Source organism: Pongo pygmaeus, chromosome X (genome assembly GCF_028885625.2).
Source record: "Pongo pygmaeus isolate AG05252 chromosome X, NHGRI_mPonPyg2-v2.0_pri, whole genome shotgun sequence".
In the NCBI taxonomy this organism is placed as follows: domain Eukaryota; kingdom Metazoa; phylum Chordata; class Mammalia; order Primates; family Hominidae; genus Pongo; species Pongo pygmaeus.
In genome coordinates, this window is record NC_072396.2 from 47,383,025 (window position 1) to 47,396,025 (window position 13,001).

General features: G+C 39.3%; 1 protein-coding gene across 5 annotated transcripts in view; it reads right to left on the minus strand.

Annotated features, from left to right (window-relative positions):
- The window catches only part of SLC9A7 (solute carrier family 9 member A7), a 167,426-nt gene that overhangs the window by 33,046 nt on the left and 121,379 nt on the right, over positions 1-13,001 (minus strand). For 3 of the 5 annotated variants that reach the window (XM_054470982.2, XM_054470984.2, XM_054470983.2), the window contains exons 12-13: positions 10,832-10,985; positions 3,153-3,212 (exon numbers count right to left, since the gene is read on the minus strand). In XM_054470982.2, the coding sequence (XP_054326957.1) occupies positions 3,153-3,212; positions 10,832-10,985 (214 nt within the window). The remainder of the gene's footprint in view (positions 1-3,152; positions 3,213-10,831; positions 10,986-13,001) is intronic. The other 2 variants (XM_054470986.2, XM_054470985.2) reach the window with 1 other exon arrangement.

The window sequence follows — 13,001 nt, forward strand, 5'->3', positions numbered from 1 at the left end:
TTTGGCCAGAGCCCAACATCTGAATGGCCTATCCCCAACATCTGATTGGGTTCTTCATCCCCCCACAATCCCTCAGGTGATGTCTAATCCCCTTCACCTGTCTTCAGCAAGAATCCTGTTGGGTCAGTTTAGCCAGAATCCCACTTGCCCCTGATGTTTCCTCTCAGTACTTCTCCATCCACTGACCCCTGTTTCTCTCCCCTGCTGCAAAACCCCATCACAGTGGTCCCTATACCAATCGTGATGGTCCTGAACAACGTCTGCCTTACTGTTTAAATATACATCAGAATAATGTTTTCTTTAACAATATCATTAACTAGAGTCCTGACCTGCTTTCAATCCTGGTGCCCCATACCCTCTTGCATCAAGATAGCCTTGAGAACTCACACTAAAGACAGAGAGCAACAACTAAAGACAGAAAGAAAAAGCAACAACTTTGAGAGCAACAACTAAAGACAGAAAGAAAAAGCAAAATGGCAGGACTCATTTATAACAAATACTATAAAAGCACCAGGGCAGTTGTCTTGGCTTAGTAACATACTAACACTGGCACTCTATGCATCTGGTAATTTTTTTTTTTTTATCCTTGCACCTTCCTCATTCTGAGGCAGGATACTGTGCCATGGATGACATGGATAACACTGGGCAATGGGGGAGAGAAAAAAGATGCCAGGAAAATCCTATATCTGCCATGGAAGTTCCTACCTTCATGGCAGCCACTTGATATCAACCAAGTATGAAATGCAGCCCAAACTCCTGACAGCAGAGAGTCTAAAAGGACCTCCTGGGCCCTGCCACAGACAGAGGAGTGTGGGAAGGCCCTTAGGGTCTCTTGGAGGGCCTTGCTACTGATATAAGTGCAGAACAGGAGATTTCTAAGAAAGGAAACAAAGAGCTGCTTCTCAGCTTGCTACTGCTAAAAAAAAAAAAACAAAAAACAAAAAACAAAACAGATCGGGGCCATGAGACACAAATAATGTTCTGCACTTTTTTTCCCCTATTCAAGGCTGTTTACTTTAGGGTGATTTAGTAATTACTTTTCTGGCAGGGTTGAGGGCCTCTTGGACCAATCCCCAAGGATGACACGGGACCTTGTGGCTTCCTACAAAGAGCCCCACCCTTGGGGCAGAGCCCAGAACCAAACTGATCTCTGGGAAGAGGAGGTAAAGCAATGGGCCAGGGTGTTTTGGTGTGGAACTGGGCAGCAAGAAAGAACAGGCACAGGATTTTTTTTTTTTTTTTTTTTTTTTTTTTTTGGTGAATTTTTTTGAGACGGAGTCTCACTCTGTCACCCAGGATGGCGTGCACTGGTGTGATCTTAGCTCACTGCAACCTCCATCTCCCGGGTTCAAGTGATTCTCCTGCCTCAGCCTCCCGAACAGCTGGGACTACAGGCAGGTACCAACATGCCTGGCTAATTTTTGTATTTTTAGTAGAGACGGTGTTTCACCATGTTGGCCAGGCTGGTCTCGAACTCCTGACTTCAAGTGATCTGCCCACCTCGACCTCCCAAAGTGCTAGGATTACAGGCGTGAGCCACCATGCCCAGCCCAGGCACAGGATTTTAATTGCAGGTTTAAAGCCTCAGAAGACTTTAGGGTCCCCCAACTTTCTGAAATTCCTAGTGTCAGGTCACTGTCCACTTTATGTATCTCTCTCCTGACCTGGTATAACGCTTTTGATCCAGGACACTGGAACTTTTTTATGCTGTTTTATTATATCTTATTTTAGCATTCCCCTGATACATCAGGGCTAAGCTCATAAGAACACAAATGACAGCCTTTTCTTCCAGGATGGGCAGAATTATCTTTATTTTCATTAGGAATTAGATAAATGTGGACATCCCACACTAAATGAATAAATAAAGCAAGCAAACTGATGTGCTCATTCTGGAATGAATAAATACCAAAAATTGATAATTTCTCTGCTGGTATAATTTGTCCGTTCTGATTAACAGATAAAATGCCATAAAATCTTGGAAAGTTTAGAAGTATTCTATGTTAATTAATAATTTTTTCTTAAAAAAAACCCCAAATGGTCAAGGTTTTGAATAATGTGAGGAATATGAGACACACATCTTCATATAACACCTTGAACACCATATCATAATCTGAATTTGCTCATGTCCCAAGTCTAATAACTTACACTTTGCCTGAAGGACTTTCCTTCTTGAAGGCATGCTTCAAAGGAAAGGGTTTCCTCTGCAATTTAGCTGGTATCAAAGTCAGTCTCCAAAAATGAACGTGTGTGTGTAGAAAAAAGTGTGACTTCAGTGAGCTTAAATACTTAAAGTAATTTCATGTGAGTCATTACAGTACACATACGGGGCCTAGTGATATCCCAAGACCCATGTCCCACTGCTTTCACCACTGCCCTCAAGGAAGTGAAATATTCTCACAGTGCCGAGAACAGAGTTGAAGCCTATTTTGCATTTGATTTATCTATCAGCACGGAGAATCAGATCAGGAAGAAAACATGCCAATTAGAGAAACAGAAAGGAAAGAAGAAACATTAAAGTTTGTACTTTGCTTGCCTAGACATCACCACCCTTAAGCATAGTTATATCATAAACTTGGAAGGATACTAAGAAACAAACTGCATTAGAGGAATCTTTATCTTTTTGGTTAAACATTCTTCATATCTTCTGGCTCACCATGACAAGGCACAAGTACACAAATATGTATTTTGAAAAACTATAACAGCAGTGGTATTTAACTAAGATGGTGTAAGCCTTACCCCAGTCATGGTTGAAATATGAAAATTCTAGTTCTCTTTATGAATTAAGAGCCTTATTTACTAGATCATAAGCAGGATCTTGTGGGAAAAGTGTGGCCCTGAAAATGAGCTGCTCTTAACACTAAGCTCAGTTGTACGAAAAGGAGACACTTGACAACTCAGGCTTTATGTTGGCAATACATTGCCTAAATGTGGGGAAAGCAGACAGAATCCCAAGAACACTGACACATCAATCAACCCAGAGGAGGGGTGGAAAAAATGATTAGAATTGACTCAACCTTTTGCACCTTTACTAAAAGTGGGGGTTGGCACACGCAGGAAGGAAGAGAAAAACAGTGTAAAGAGAAATATCTGAGGTTAGAAAGAGGATAAAAGCCAGGCCCAGTTAATTTTTTCTGAGGATGCCCTTGTGTCACCTGAAGTACTGCCAGTGGTGTTCATTCTGGTCCTCTTCGGAGGGCTCCTCGACGCCAACTCTGGGCAGCAGAAGAAGGGAACGTGAGTGTGACAGGGACAACAGGAGAGCCAGGAGCTCTGGGCAAATGATCTGGACCATGTCCATGAGAGAATATTTTTCACTTTCAATATGAATCCATATCTTCTCTTAAACTGTCCCCATCCTCTAAAACCCAGAGAGGCTGAGAGGCCACTAAATTTAAATTTAAAGCAATAATGTCAGGAGCCAGGTCAAATGAGGATCGATCAGGAATGAGGATGAGCCTCTCAAAATATAATGTAATAAAATCAGAGGATGAAATACACCTCATAGAAAACAAATTTACATAATTTTTTCAGAAATTCATTTGTTTATAAAGCAAGATACCAAAAATAGAAAAAAGAAATTGTTGCTTAAATATGTTACACATATTTAAAGTGTTTACACATATTTTTACACATATTTGACAGAAAGAACAAAAAGCATGATATTATTGAAAAACAGCAATAATACTTAAGAAGACAAAGATGGCCTTTTTTTCCAGACAAGCACATCATGTTGTACACAGGATCAACCTGAAAGTCGGGAACCCAACTTCTGCTATGCTCTTTAGCTTGTAGCCTTTTGAATTGCCATGGTCCACCTTCACCTTCCTTAATAATTTCTGGGTCACTTAGAGTGCATTTGAATCTTACCATCATGTTGGAGCAGGGTTTCGTAAACTTGGCACCATTGACATTTTGGGTCAGATAATTCCCTGTTGTGGTGACCTGTATGGTGCACTCACTGTAAGATGTTTAACAGAGTCTCCAGCTTTCAACCACAAGATACCAGTAGCAACCCCACCCACCAAGAAGCTGAGGTTTTGACCTCTTCCTCTGGTTGTGGCCAACTAAAAACATCTCCAGATACTGCCAAATAAATGTCCCCTGGGGGGCAAAATTGCCCTCAGTTGAAAATCACTGCACTGAACCACGTATTCTCAATGGAGGCAGTATCACCCTCATGGGTATAAAAACTGGTTCTTGTAGGTAAAACAAAACAAAACAAAACAAAACTCAGATATTACGATGGTTTGTAGCCCTCCAAAGTGCCACAGCACAGACAGAGATGCATAGCAGATCTGTGATATTAAAATTTCACTGGGGAAGGTAACTGAGGAAAAAGTTTTTAAAGGCTCCTCAGCGGTGGCAATAACGAAAAAAAGATTGAGAACTACTTCACTAGACAGTGCCCAAATTCTCATGTTATTAATATCCCCTGACATATGCAAGTGAGGACACGATGCTTCTTAAGGTGGTACTTTTAATTAGTTACATGTTCAGAATGTGACTTAAATCAGACTCTATTACTACAACATTGAAAAATTATAGCAAACACCAGAAAAACAAGCCAGATTCCTTAATGTAAGATTCATTGTCTCTTGAGAAATAGTATTAATAATAGTAGCAGCTGTAATGCTATGATTAATACTATTAATATAATAACAGCTAAAATATATTAAGTGCTTATGTGTCAGATGGCACATTGATGAGAGAATTTTTCATTGCATTATTTATTACCACATTTTATCCTCACACTATGACTGTCCCCATTTAATCAGTGAGGAAACTGAGGGATACAGGTGAAATAAGTTGCCCAAGGTCACAAAGGTAGAAATGGTAGAGCCAAGATTCCAACTCAGGCTGCCAGTCTCCAGAGCCTCAGCTCTTCCTCTTATAGGATACTGCCTTTGATTACAAGGAGGCATCTTTAAGGTCTTTTAAAATATCCAGTTGCAAATGCTATTACTTAAAGAGCTCAGGGCTTCTCCCTGCCTTTATTCCTTATGTTATCTTGCAAAGAGCTTTATTATAAATTCTCAGTCTAACAGGATTATGCCAAGTAGAGCATTCTTACTTGTCCTTGAATGATTATATTACTACACTCTGGAATGTGAAGGTTACAGTTCATTTGGCCACCTGGGTGTACGTCGTTCCACCGCCCCCCCCAACCCACTATCTCCACCATTTCGTGTGTGTTACTTGAAGCTGACGGCTCCTAGAAGACGGCCACCATGCTGTCATAATGTGGTCAGGACATACACAAGGCTCATCAGGCAAAATAATCCCACCATCATTTTTTAAGTTGCCAAAATTATGTCCTTTGTCAATAACAACTCTTACTCAAGAGACTAAGAAAAATATTATGTTTCAACAGAAAGCAAGCAATTTGCACATTTTGCCATTATGTTTTAAAATATCAATCACAAAACAGCAATGTAAAAAGATAAATTGGATTTATGCAAAGCAGTGACCTGGCTTTGGATTTATAGTTATATTCATTTTTATTTTATACACAGACTTGAAATTAGCCATAGTAAGAAACACAGCTAACTCCTATTTATGGTGAACTCCAAGAACCACCCTGGGCTTCTGACTTCTGAGCAGCTACTTAACAGCTCATCAGGGCCTCTATCAGTAGCCTGGAGAAGTAAGGAATGAGTAGGTGCTGATCATATTGAGGTCACAGGGGTCAAAATGCCAAACTGAATTTCAGGGGGTTTCTGAATCAATTTAGAATAAGAACCCGGGTTACAGAAATGATTCATGGCCATCACACCACAAGCCACAAGCCAGAAAAATTAATCTGTTTTATTACCTTATTTCAGAGGGAATTTCTTTTGATGTAATCTCTGTAAATGTCAGTTTCTACACTTATGTAATCATTATTTATACACATCTGGAAAAATGCAATGAGCTGACACATATGTATTTTTCAGTAATGGCATTATGCTGTCTGGATAGAGTCAGACAGAAGGAAGGAAAAGATAAAGATAGAAATCAATTAAAATGAAATTAGAAAAACAATACAGAAAATCAATGAAATAAATAGCTGGTTCTTTAGAAAAGATCAATAAAATTGGCAAATGTCTAGCAAGACTGACCAAAAACAGAGAAGATACATGAAAAATGGAATATCACTATAGACCCCACAGACATCAAAAGGATAACAAGGGAATGCTACAAACAACATAAACTTGACAACTTAAATGAAACTGACCAATTTCACAAATTACCACAACTTACCCAATATGAAATAGGTCATCTGAAAAGCCCTATAACTAATAAAGAAATTGGCTTCATAATTGAAAAACTCCCAAAAAAGAAGTCTCCAGGCCCAGATGGTTTCACTGGAGAATTCTACCAAAAGTTTAAGGAAAATAATTAACACCAATTCTACACAATCTCTTCCAGAAAAAAAAAGGAGTAAGGAACATGTCCAACTCATTTTGTGAGGCCAGATTACTCTGATACCAAAAACAGACAAAAGCAGTACAAAAAAACAAAACTACTGACCAATATCCCTCGTGAATACAGACATAAAAATCCTTAACAAAATGTTTGCTCATATAATTCAGCAATATGTAAAAGAATAATATACCACATCAAGTGGGGTTTATTTCAGAGAAACAAGGCTGGTTCAATATTTGAAAAGTAATCAATGTAATTCACTATATTAATAGGCTAAACAAGAAAAATCATACGATCATATCAATTGATACAGAAAAAATATTTGATAAAATTCAATACCTGTTCATGAAAAAAAAAAAACTCTCAGAATACGAGCAATAGGTAGGAACTTCCTCAACTTGAAGAACATCTACAAAAACCCTATAGCTAATAATATAGTTAATAAGGCAAGACCGAATGCTTTCCTCTTTTTTTTTTTTTTTTGAGGCGGAGTCTCGCTCTGTCGCCCAAGCTGGAGTGCAGTGGCGTGATCTCAGCTCGCTGCAAGTTCTGCCTCCCGGGTTCACGCCATTCTCCCGCCTCAGCCTCCTGAGTAGCTGGGACTACAGGCACCTGCCACCACTCCAAGCTAATTTTTTGTATTTCTAGTAGAGACGGGGTTTCACCATGTTGGTCAGGCTGGTCTCGAACTCCTGACCTTGTGATCCGCCCGCCTCAGCCTCCCAAAGTGCTGGGATTACAGATGTGAGCCACCGTCCCTGGCAAATGCTTTCCTCTTAAGATCAGAAACAAGATGAGGATGTCCATTTATACCACTCTTATTCTACATAGTAGTGAAAATGCTAACCAGAGCAATAAGGCAAGAAAAGGACACAAAAGATACACTGGTTGAAAAGGAAGGAAAAAAAAACAAAACAAAACTGTGGCTATTTACAAATACTATGTAGAAAATTCCAAAGAATCTACCAAAAAAAAAAAAAAAAAAAAAAAAAGGACCAAAACACTTTCAGAACTAAAGAACAAGTAAGTGAGTTCAGCAGTAAGGTGACAGGATACAAGTTCTAACAAAACATGTACAGGCCTTGGATGCTGAAAACTGCAAAAATCGAATGAAAGAAATCAAAGAAGGTCTAAATAAATGGAGAAATATATCATGTTCATGGATTGGAAGATTCAACATAATAAAGATGTCAATCTCCCCAAAAATTAATGTAAAGGTTTAACATAATTCCTATGAAAGACCCAGCAAGATATTTTTTACATGTAGATAAATTTATTCCAAAATTTATATGGAAAGGAACTAGAATAGCCACAACAATAAAGTGGGAGGAATCACTCTGACGCTAAGGTTTACTGCGTAAGTATAGTCATCAAGACAGTATGGTCTTGGGAGGATAGATACATAAACCAATAGAGCAGTGCAGAAAGACACCCCCATGCATACAGACAACTGATTTTTGACAAAGGAGCAAAATTAATTCAATGGAGTAGGATAGTCTTTTTAACATATTATGCTAGAACAACTGGATAGCCATTGGCAAATAAAACCTCAACCTAAACCTCACATCTTATACAAAAATTAACTCAAAATGGATCACAGACTTAAATGTACAGTGTAAAACTGAAAAGCTTTTAGAAGATAACGCAGAAGAAATCTTCAGGCCTAAGGCTTAGTGGAGTCCTTAGACATGATACCAAATGCATGACCCATAAAAGAAAAAAAATGATAAATTATAAATTAAAACTTCTGCTCTATGAAAGACCCTCTTAAAAGGATTAAAAGACAAGCTACACACTGGGAAAAAATATTTGCAAACCATGTATCTGACAAAAGACTACAGTCTAGAATAAAGAACTCTAAAAACAAAGAAACAAACAATCCAATTTAAAAATGGACAAAAGACTTGAACAGATATTTCACCAAAGAAGACATATAAATGGTAAATAAACACATGAAGTCATGCTTAATATCATTATCTATGAGAGAAATGCAAATTAAGACCACAATGAGATATTCCCACATACCTATTGGAATAGCTGAAATGAAATACCCTGACAATACCAAATGCTAGGGGGGATGCTGAGAAACTGGATCCCTCATACACTGCTGGTGGGAATGTACAATGGTACAGCCACTGTGGAAAACAGTTGGCAGTTTCTTATAAAACTAAACACATTTACTATCCAACCCAGAAGGCACATTCCTGGGCATCTATCTTGCAGAGGTGAAAATTTATGCCCATGCAAAAACCTACACAAGAATATTCACAGTGGCTTTATTTATAATAGCCTAAAACTTGAAACTATCCAAATGTCCTTCGAGGGGTAAATGGTTAAACAAACTCTGGTACATCCAGAGTTTGGCTGGAGCCACTAATTAGGCAGCAGGGACCAGAGGAGGAATGTGACAGGCCCACCTTGGAATGCTACTCTGCAATAAAACAGAACAAACTTGATACATGAACAACCTACATGGATCTCCAAGGCAGTTACAACAGCAAAATGTCAAAAGTCAACTCTCTACTCTCAATGGAAAATTATTTGGTCCCGTATATGTTTGAGGAGAGGGGGAGAAAAGGATTTATAAAATAGCATGAAAAACAAACATGATTTAATGAGGCTCTGAGCATCCAGAGCATCTACTAGGTGACCAGACAAACAGGAGCAGGAAGTAATCTCAGAGGTCACCAAATGCAAAGATTCTCAACTGTGTGCAGGGGAAACCTTTTTTCTTGCCCTAATTCTGCTACATAGAACAAAGATGGTACCATCTTATGTCTTAAGTTTAAAAGTAAGAGACTGTAAATTTTCTTCAGGTTTATATTCTCAAAGATGGATTCTTTTCCTTAATCCAACCCTTGAGATTCATGCCAGGAAACTGAAATTCTAACCTTCCCAAATTTTATAACTCTTCTTACAGGCAGTATAGCACAGTGGTTAAGAGTGTGGACTCTGTGGTATGAGTGCCTAGGTTCAAATCCTAGCTTGTCCACTTAAAGCTCTGTGACCTTGGGCAAATTACTGCTTTGTGCCTCAGTTTCCCCAACTTTAAAATTGAGACAATAGTCCTATCTCCCTTATAAGAATGTTGTGAGAATTATCTTAATATATGCATGGTATCTGGAACAATGCCTGCAACGTAAGTGTTACTTATTATTATGACTAACACTGATAAACCCCATATTGGTTCTGCAGACCCACCTGGATCTCAGGCAGAGATACACTAGCCCAGAAATGGTGAAGCTGGCAGTGGAAGTGGCAGTGGCTAGAAGCAGAAGTGGCAGCCCAGGAATCTCTGCCTAACATCTATACAAAAACCCCAGACACAGGAGATGATTCTCTCAAATTTTAGTTTCTTCCCCCCAACCCCAAGGATGACTGGGAGATCTCTGTTCATTTTCTCTCCTCCAAGCTATGTACGCTCTGCAGCTGTCTCAGGCATTCTACAGTCTAGAGAATACAAACTAAAAAAGCCAGCAGAGAAAGAAAAACCATTGCCACCTTGTGGCTTTTCAGAGAATTTTTATTCACACCTTTGAACTACCCAAGTGTCTTCTTGTTCCAGAACACGGTCACCCTCTGCAGACCTGAAACTGTGGCAAGTGGCCAGAGCACATCCAGTGATGTGCAGCACAACACTTAGAGCTGAAGTGCCCTTGAGATCACCTGGCAGAGTGTCTTCACTTAACACTGAGGAAATCTGAGGCCCAAAGACATGAGGGGCTTGTCTTTAACCCAAGCCAGAGTTGGGCTGTGGGTCTCTTGAACCTTATTTCCAGTGACCTCTTTACCATAAGATGCTGGAGCTCACAAACACAATTTGGAATTCAAGCGCTCTTGAAAAAGTCAAACTCGTATCAGTGCTCCTTCTGTCCTGACACAGCTACAAAGCCACAGACAGAGGACATCCATGAAACTGCAACAGGTGAGGGTTACCCAGGAAATGTCACCTCTTTTGTACACTCAAGCAAGAAGAGACAGCATACAGCTTCATGCTAAAATAAAACTCTAATTGCCTCTATTTCTGGCTGGTGAGCTTATTCTTCAGAGTCTGGATTTCATTTCAAAGGAACATGAAATACTGGACTCTGCCAGGGGCTCTTGGTCTATTTTCTCTCCTGCAGCTTTAAGACTTTTTAAATTTTTGCTCTAATGTCACTGTTCTAGCAAGATCCAGGCACTTCTCATTCTTTGTATGTTTGCACTGACAAAAATTTTTAATGACTACATTTTTTTTCTCCTGGAAAACCCCATACTCCAAACTTTTACTTATTGTTTTAAAAACAATTGTTAATCCCCCCTCACAAACAAAACCAGACTGTAAAAGGTTTCCATGAACTAAAGTAGCACATCCTGCACAGGCTGTTGAACATTCTCAGGAACAGTGACAACTGACATACTCAATTAGCCTTCGTTCCAAACCAACCTGATGTTAAGCCATGACAACATGGGTGTTGTGCCTCCTCCAATGATCCAGACGGTGAAGAACACGATGAGAAGGGTGGTCGTGAACATCATCTGGCGAGCATAGGATGCCGTGTCACGGATGGCCAATGCAAATGCCATTGCTCCCCTGAGGCCTGTGGGGACCAAAGAAGAAGATCTACTTATAAGGATTAAATGACAATGTTGTCTCAAAATCCACTGCTGCCATTTGGGGCCAATAAACTCCATTCATGCTTCAGGGGCCAAGTTGTTTTACTCAGAAAGAAGAACCTTAAAGGCATGATTTTCTTTTATTTGATGCTGTCTTTTGCAAAACTTCCCAACACAATGAAAAAGCATTGTACTGCTTTGTACAGCACTTTTTCAGAATAATAACACTCCTATTACTTAAATGATTCTGCTAGTAACATGAAGTAAAAATAAATATAAATAAGTAAAAAATAATATAAGCTAAAACTGTGATCCCAGCACAACCCAAGCACTACACAGTCAATATAAACTTAAAAAACAGGCTAGGTACGAGTATGTCAAATTTGTGGAAAACAGTTCAGCATCTCCTTAGCAAAAGGGGAAACCACACAGAGAAGTGAAAACATAACCCAATCTACATCAGGGGTGGTCAACTCTTTCTGTAACCAGCCAGATATTATAGATTTTAGGTTTTGTGGGCCGAGAGGCAAAATCAAGAATATTATGTGGGTACTTAGATCAAAGAGATGAACATTTCCACAGTTTATTATCAAAAATCAATAATAATAATTGAGGCCACTTTGTTGTAATACAGGTCTAATAATGAAAAGAGGGAAATTCTTTCTGGAGGGGATATTTTGCTTAACTGTTGTTTCAAAGTCAGTGTTGTCTATCATCAAATAGAGTGCAAATATTCATCTGTGTAAGACATTCTTAGCTCACGGGCTATGCGAAGACAGGCAGTGGCCAGATTTGGCCCAGGGGTTGTAGTTTGCTGGTACCTGATCTGCATTAATGGATTTAAGATTAATACCATCAGTTTAATGTTTTAGAGTTCATCCTTCTAAGCTCTTTTGTTCCTTTCCCATATCACGCTCATAATTTATTTTATAGTAAAGACTGAATCTGGCCGGGTGCGGTGGCTCACACCTATAATCCCAGCATTTTGGGAGGCCAAGGTGGGTGGATCACCTGAGGTCAGGAGTTTGAGACCAGCCTGGCCAACATGGTGAAACACTATCTCTACCAAAAATACAAAAATTAGCCAGGCATGATGGCATGTGCCTGTAGTCCCCTGCTACTTGGGAGGCTGAGGTGGGAGAATCACTTGAATCCTGGAGGCGGAGGTTGCAGTGAGCCGAGATGGTGCCACTGCACTCCAGCCTGGAGGACAGAGCGAGGCTGTGTCTCAAAAAAAAAAAAAAAAAAAAAAAAGACTGGATCTACAGTCTTTAGTACATATCTAGTATTAATTTTTATTCACCATGGGCAAGATTGTGTGTATAACATGTGAGAGAATGAAAACTTAGACCTACTATATCTGTTTGTACATTTTTCTATTTTGCAATTTCACAATTATTAATATATGTAATCTGAGCACTTCGCTACAATTCACTAAAGAAGAGTGACATCAATAAAAGTTACATTGAAAACAAAGTTGATGTTTTCTATAATCTGTCCTAGATATTTATACACATCCAGGTCACCCTACAGCCAGCCAGCTATGTCACTGGTCAACATTTAAGCCTCTCAAGGGATGTTGACTCAAAGAAAACTTGGGCATCAGAGAGAGACCACGTATAATACATTTTTCTTTATTTCATTAGGTAAGCATGGTAAGCAATATGAAAGTGAAACCTCAGGTATTTCATAGCCTTGACAAATGAGTTCCTTTTGATAGGCAGATTTCTCCCAGCATAAAATATTTTTTATTGGAGATATCATTAAACAGCACTGTGCACTTCTCAGCTTTTTAGTACAGAAGCCAATGAGCATATTTAAGTTGACCTAGATGACAGGGTTAGCTCCAACTAATCTTCTTCTTGTCCACTGGCATATTCCTAATATGTACATAGAAGCTTATCACCGTCCTCTTCACCAAGCTCTGAATGTCTCCCTGCTGCTCTTGAGTGAAGCTCAAACTCTTTGGCACAGCACTGGAGTTTCTCTGAGGTCTCTAT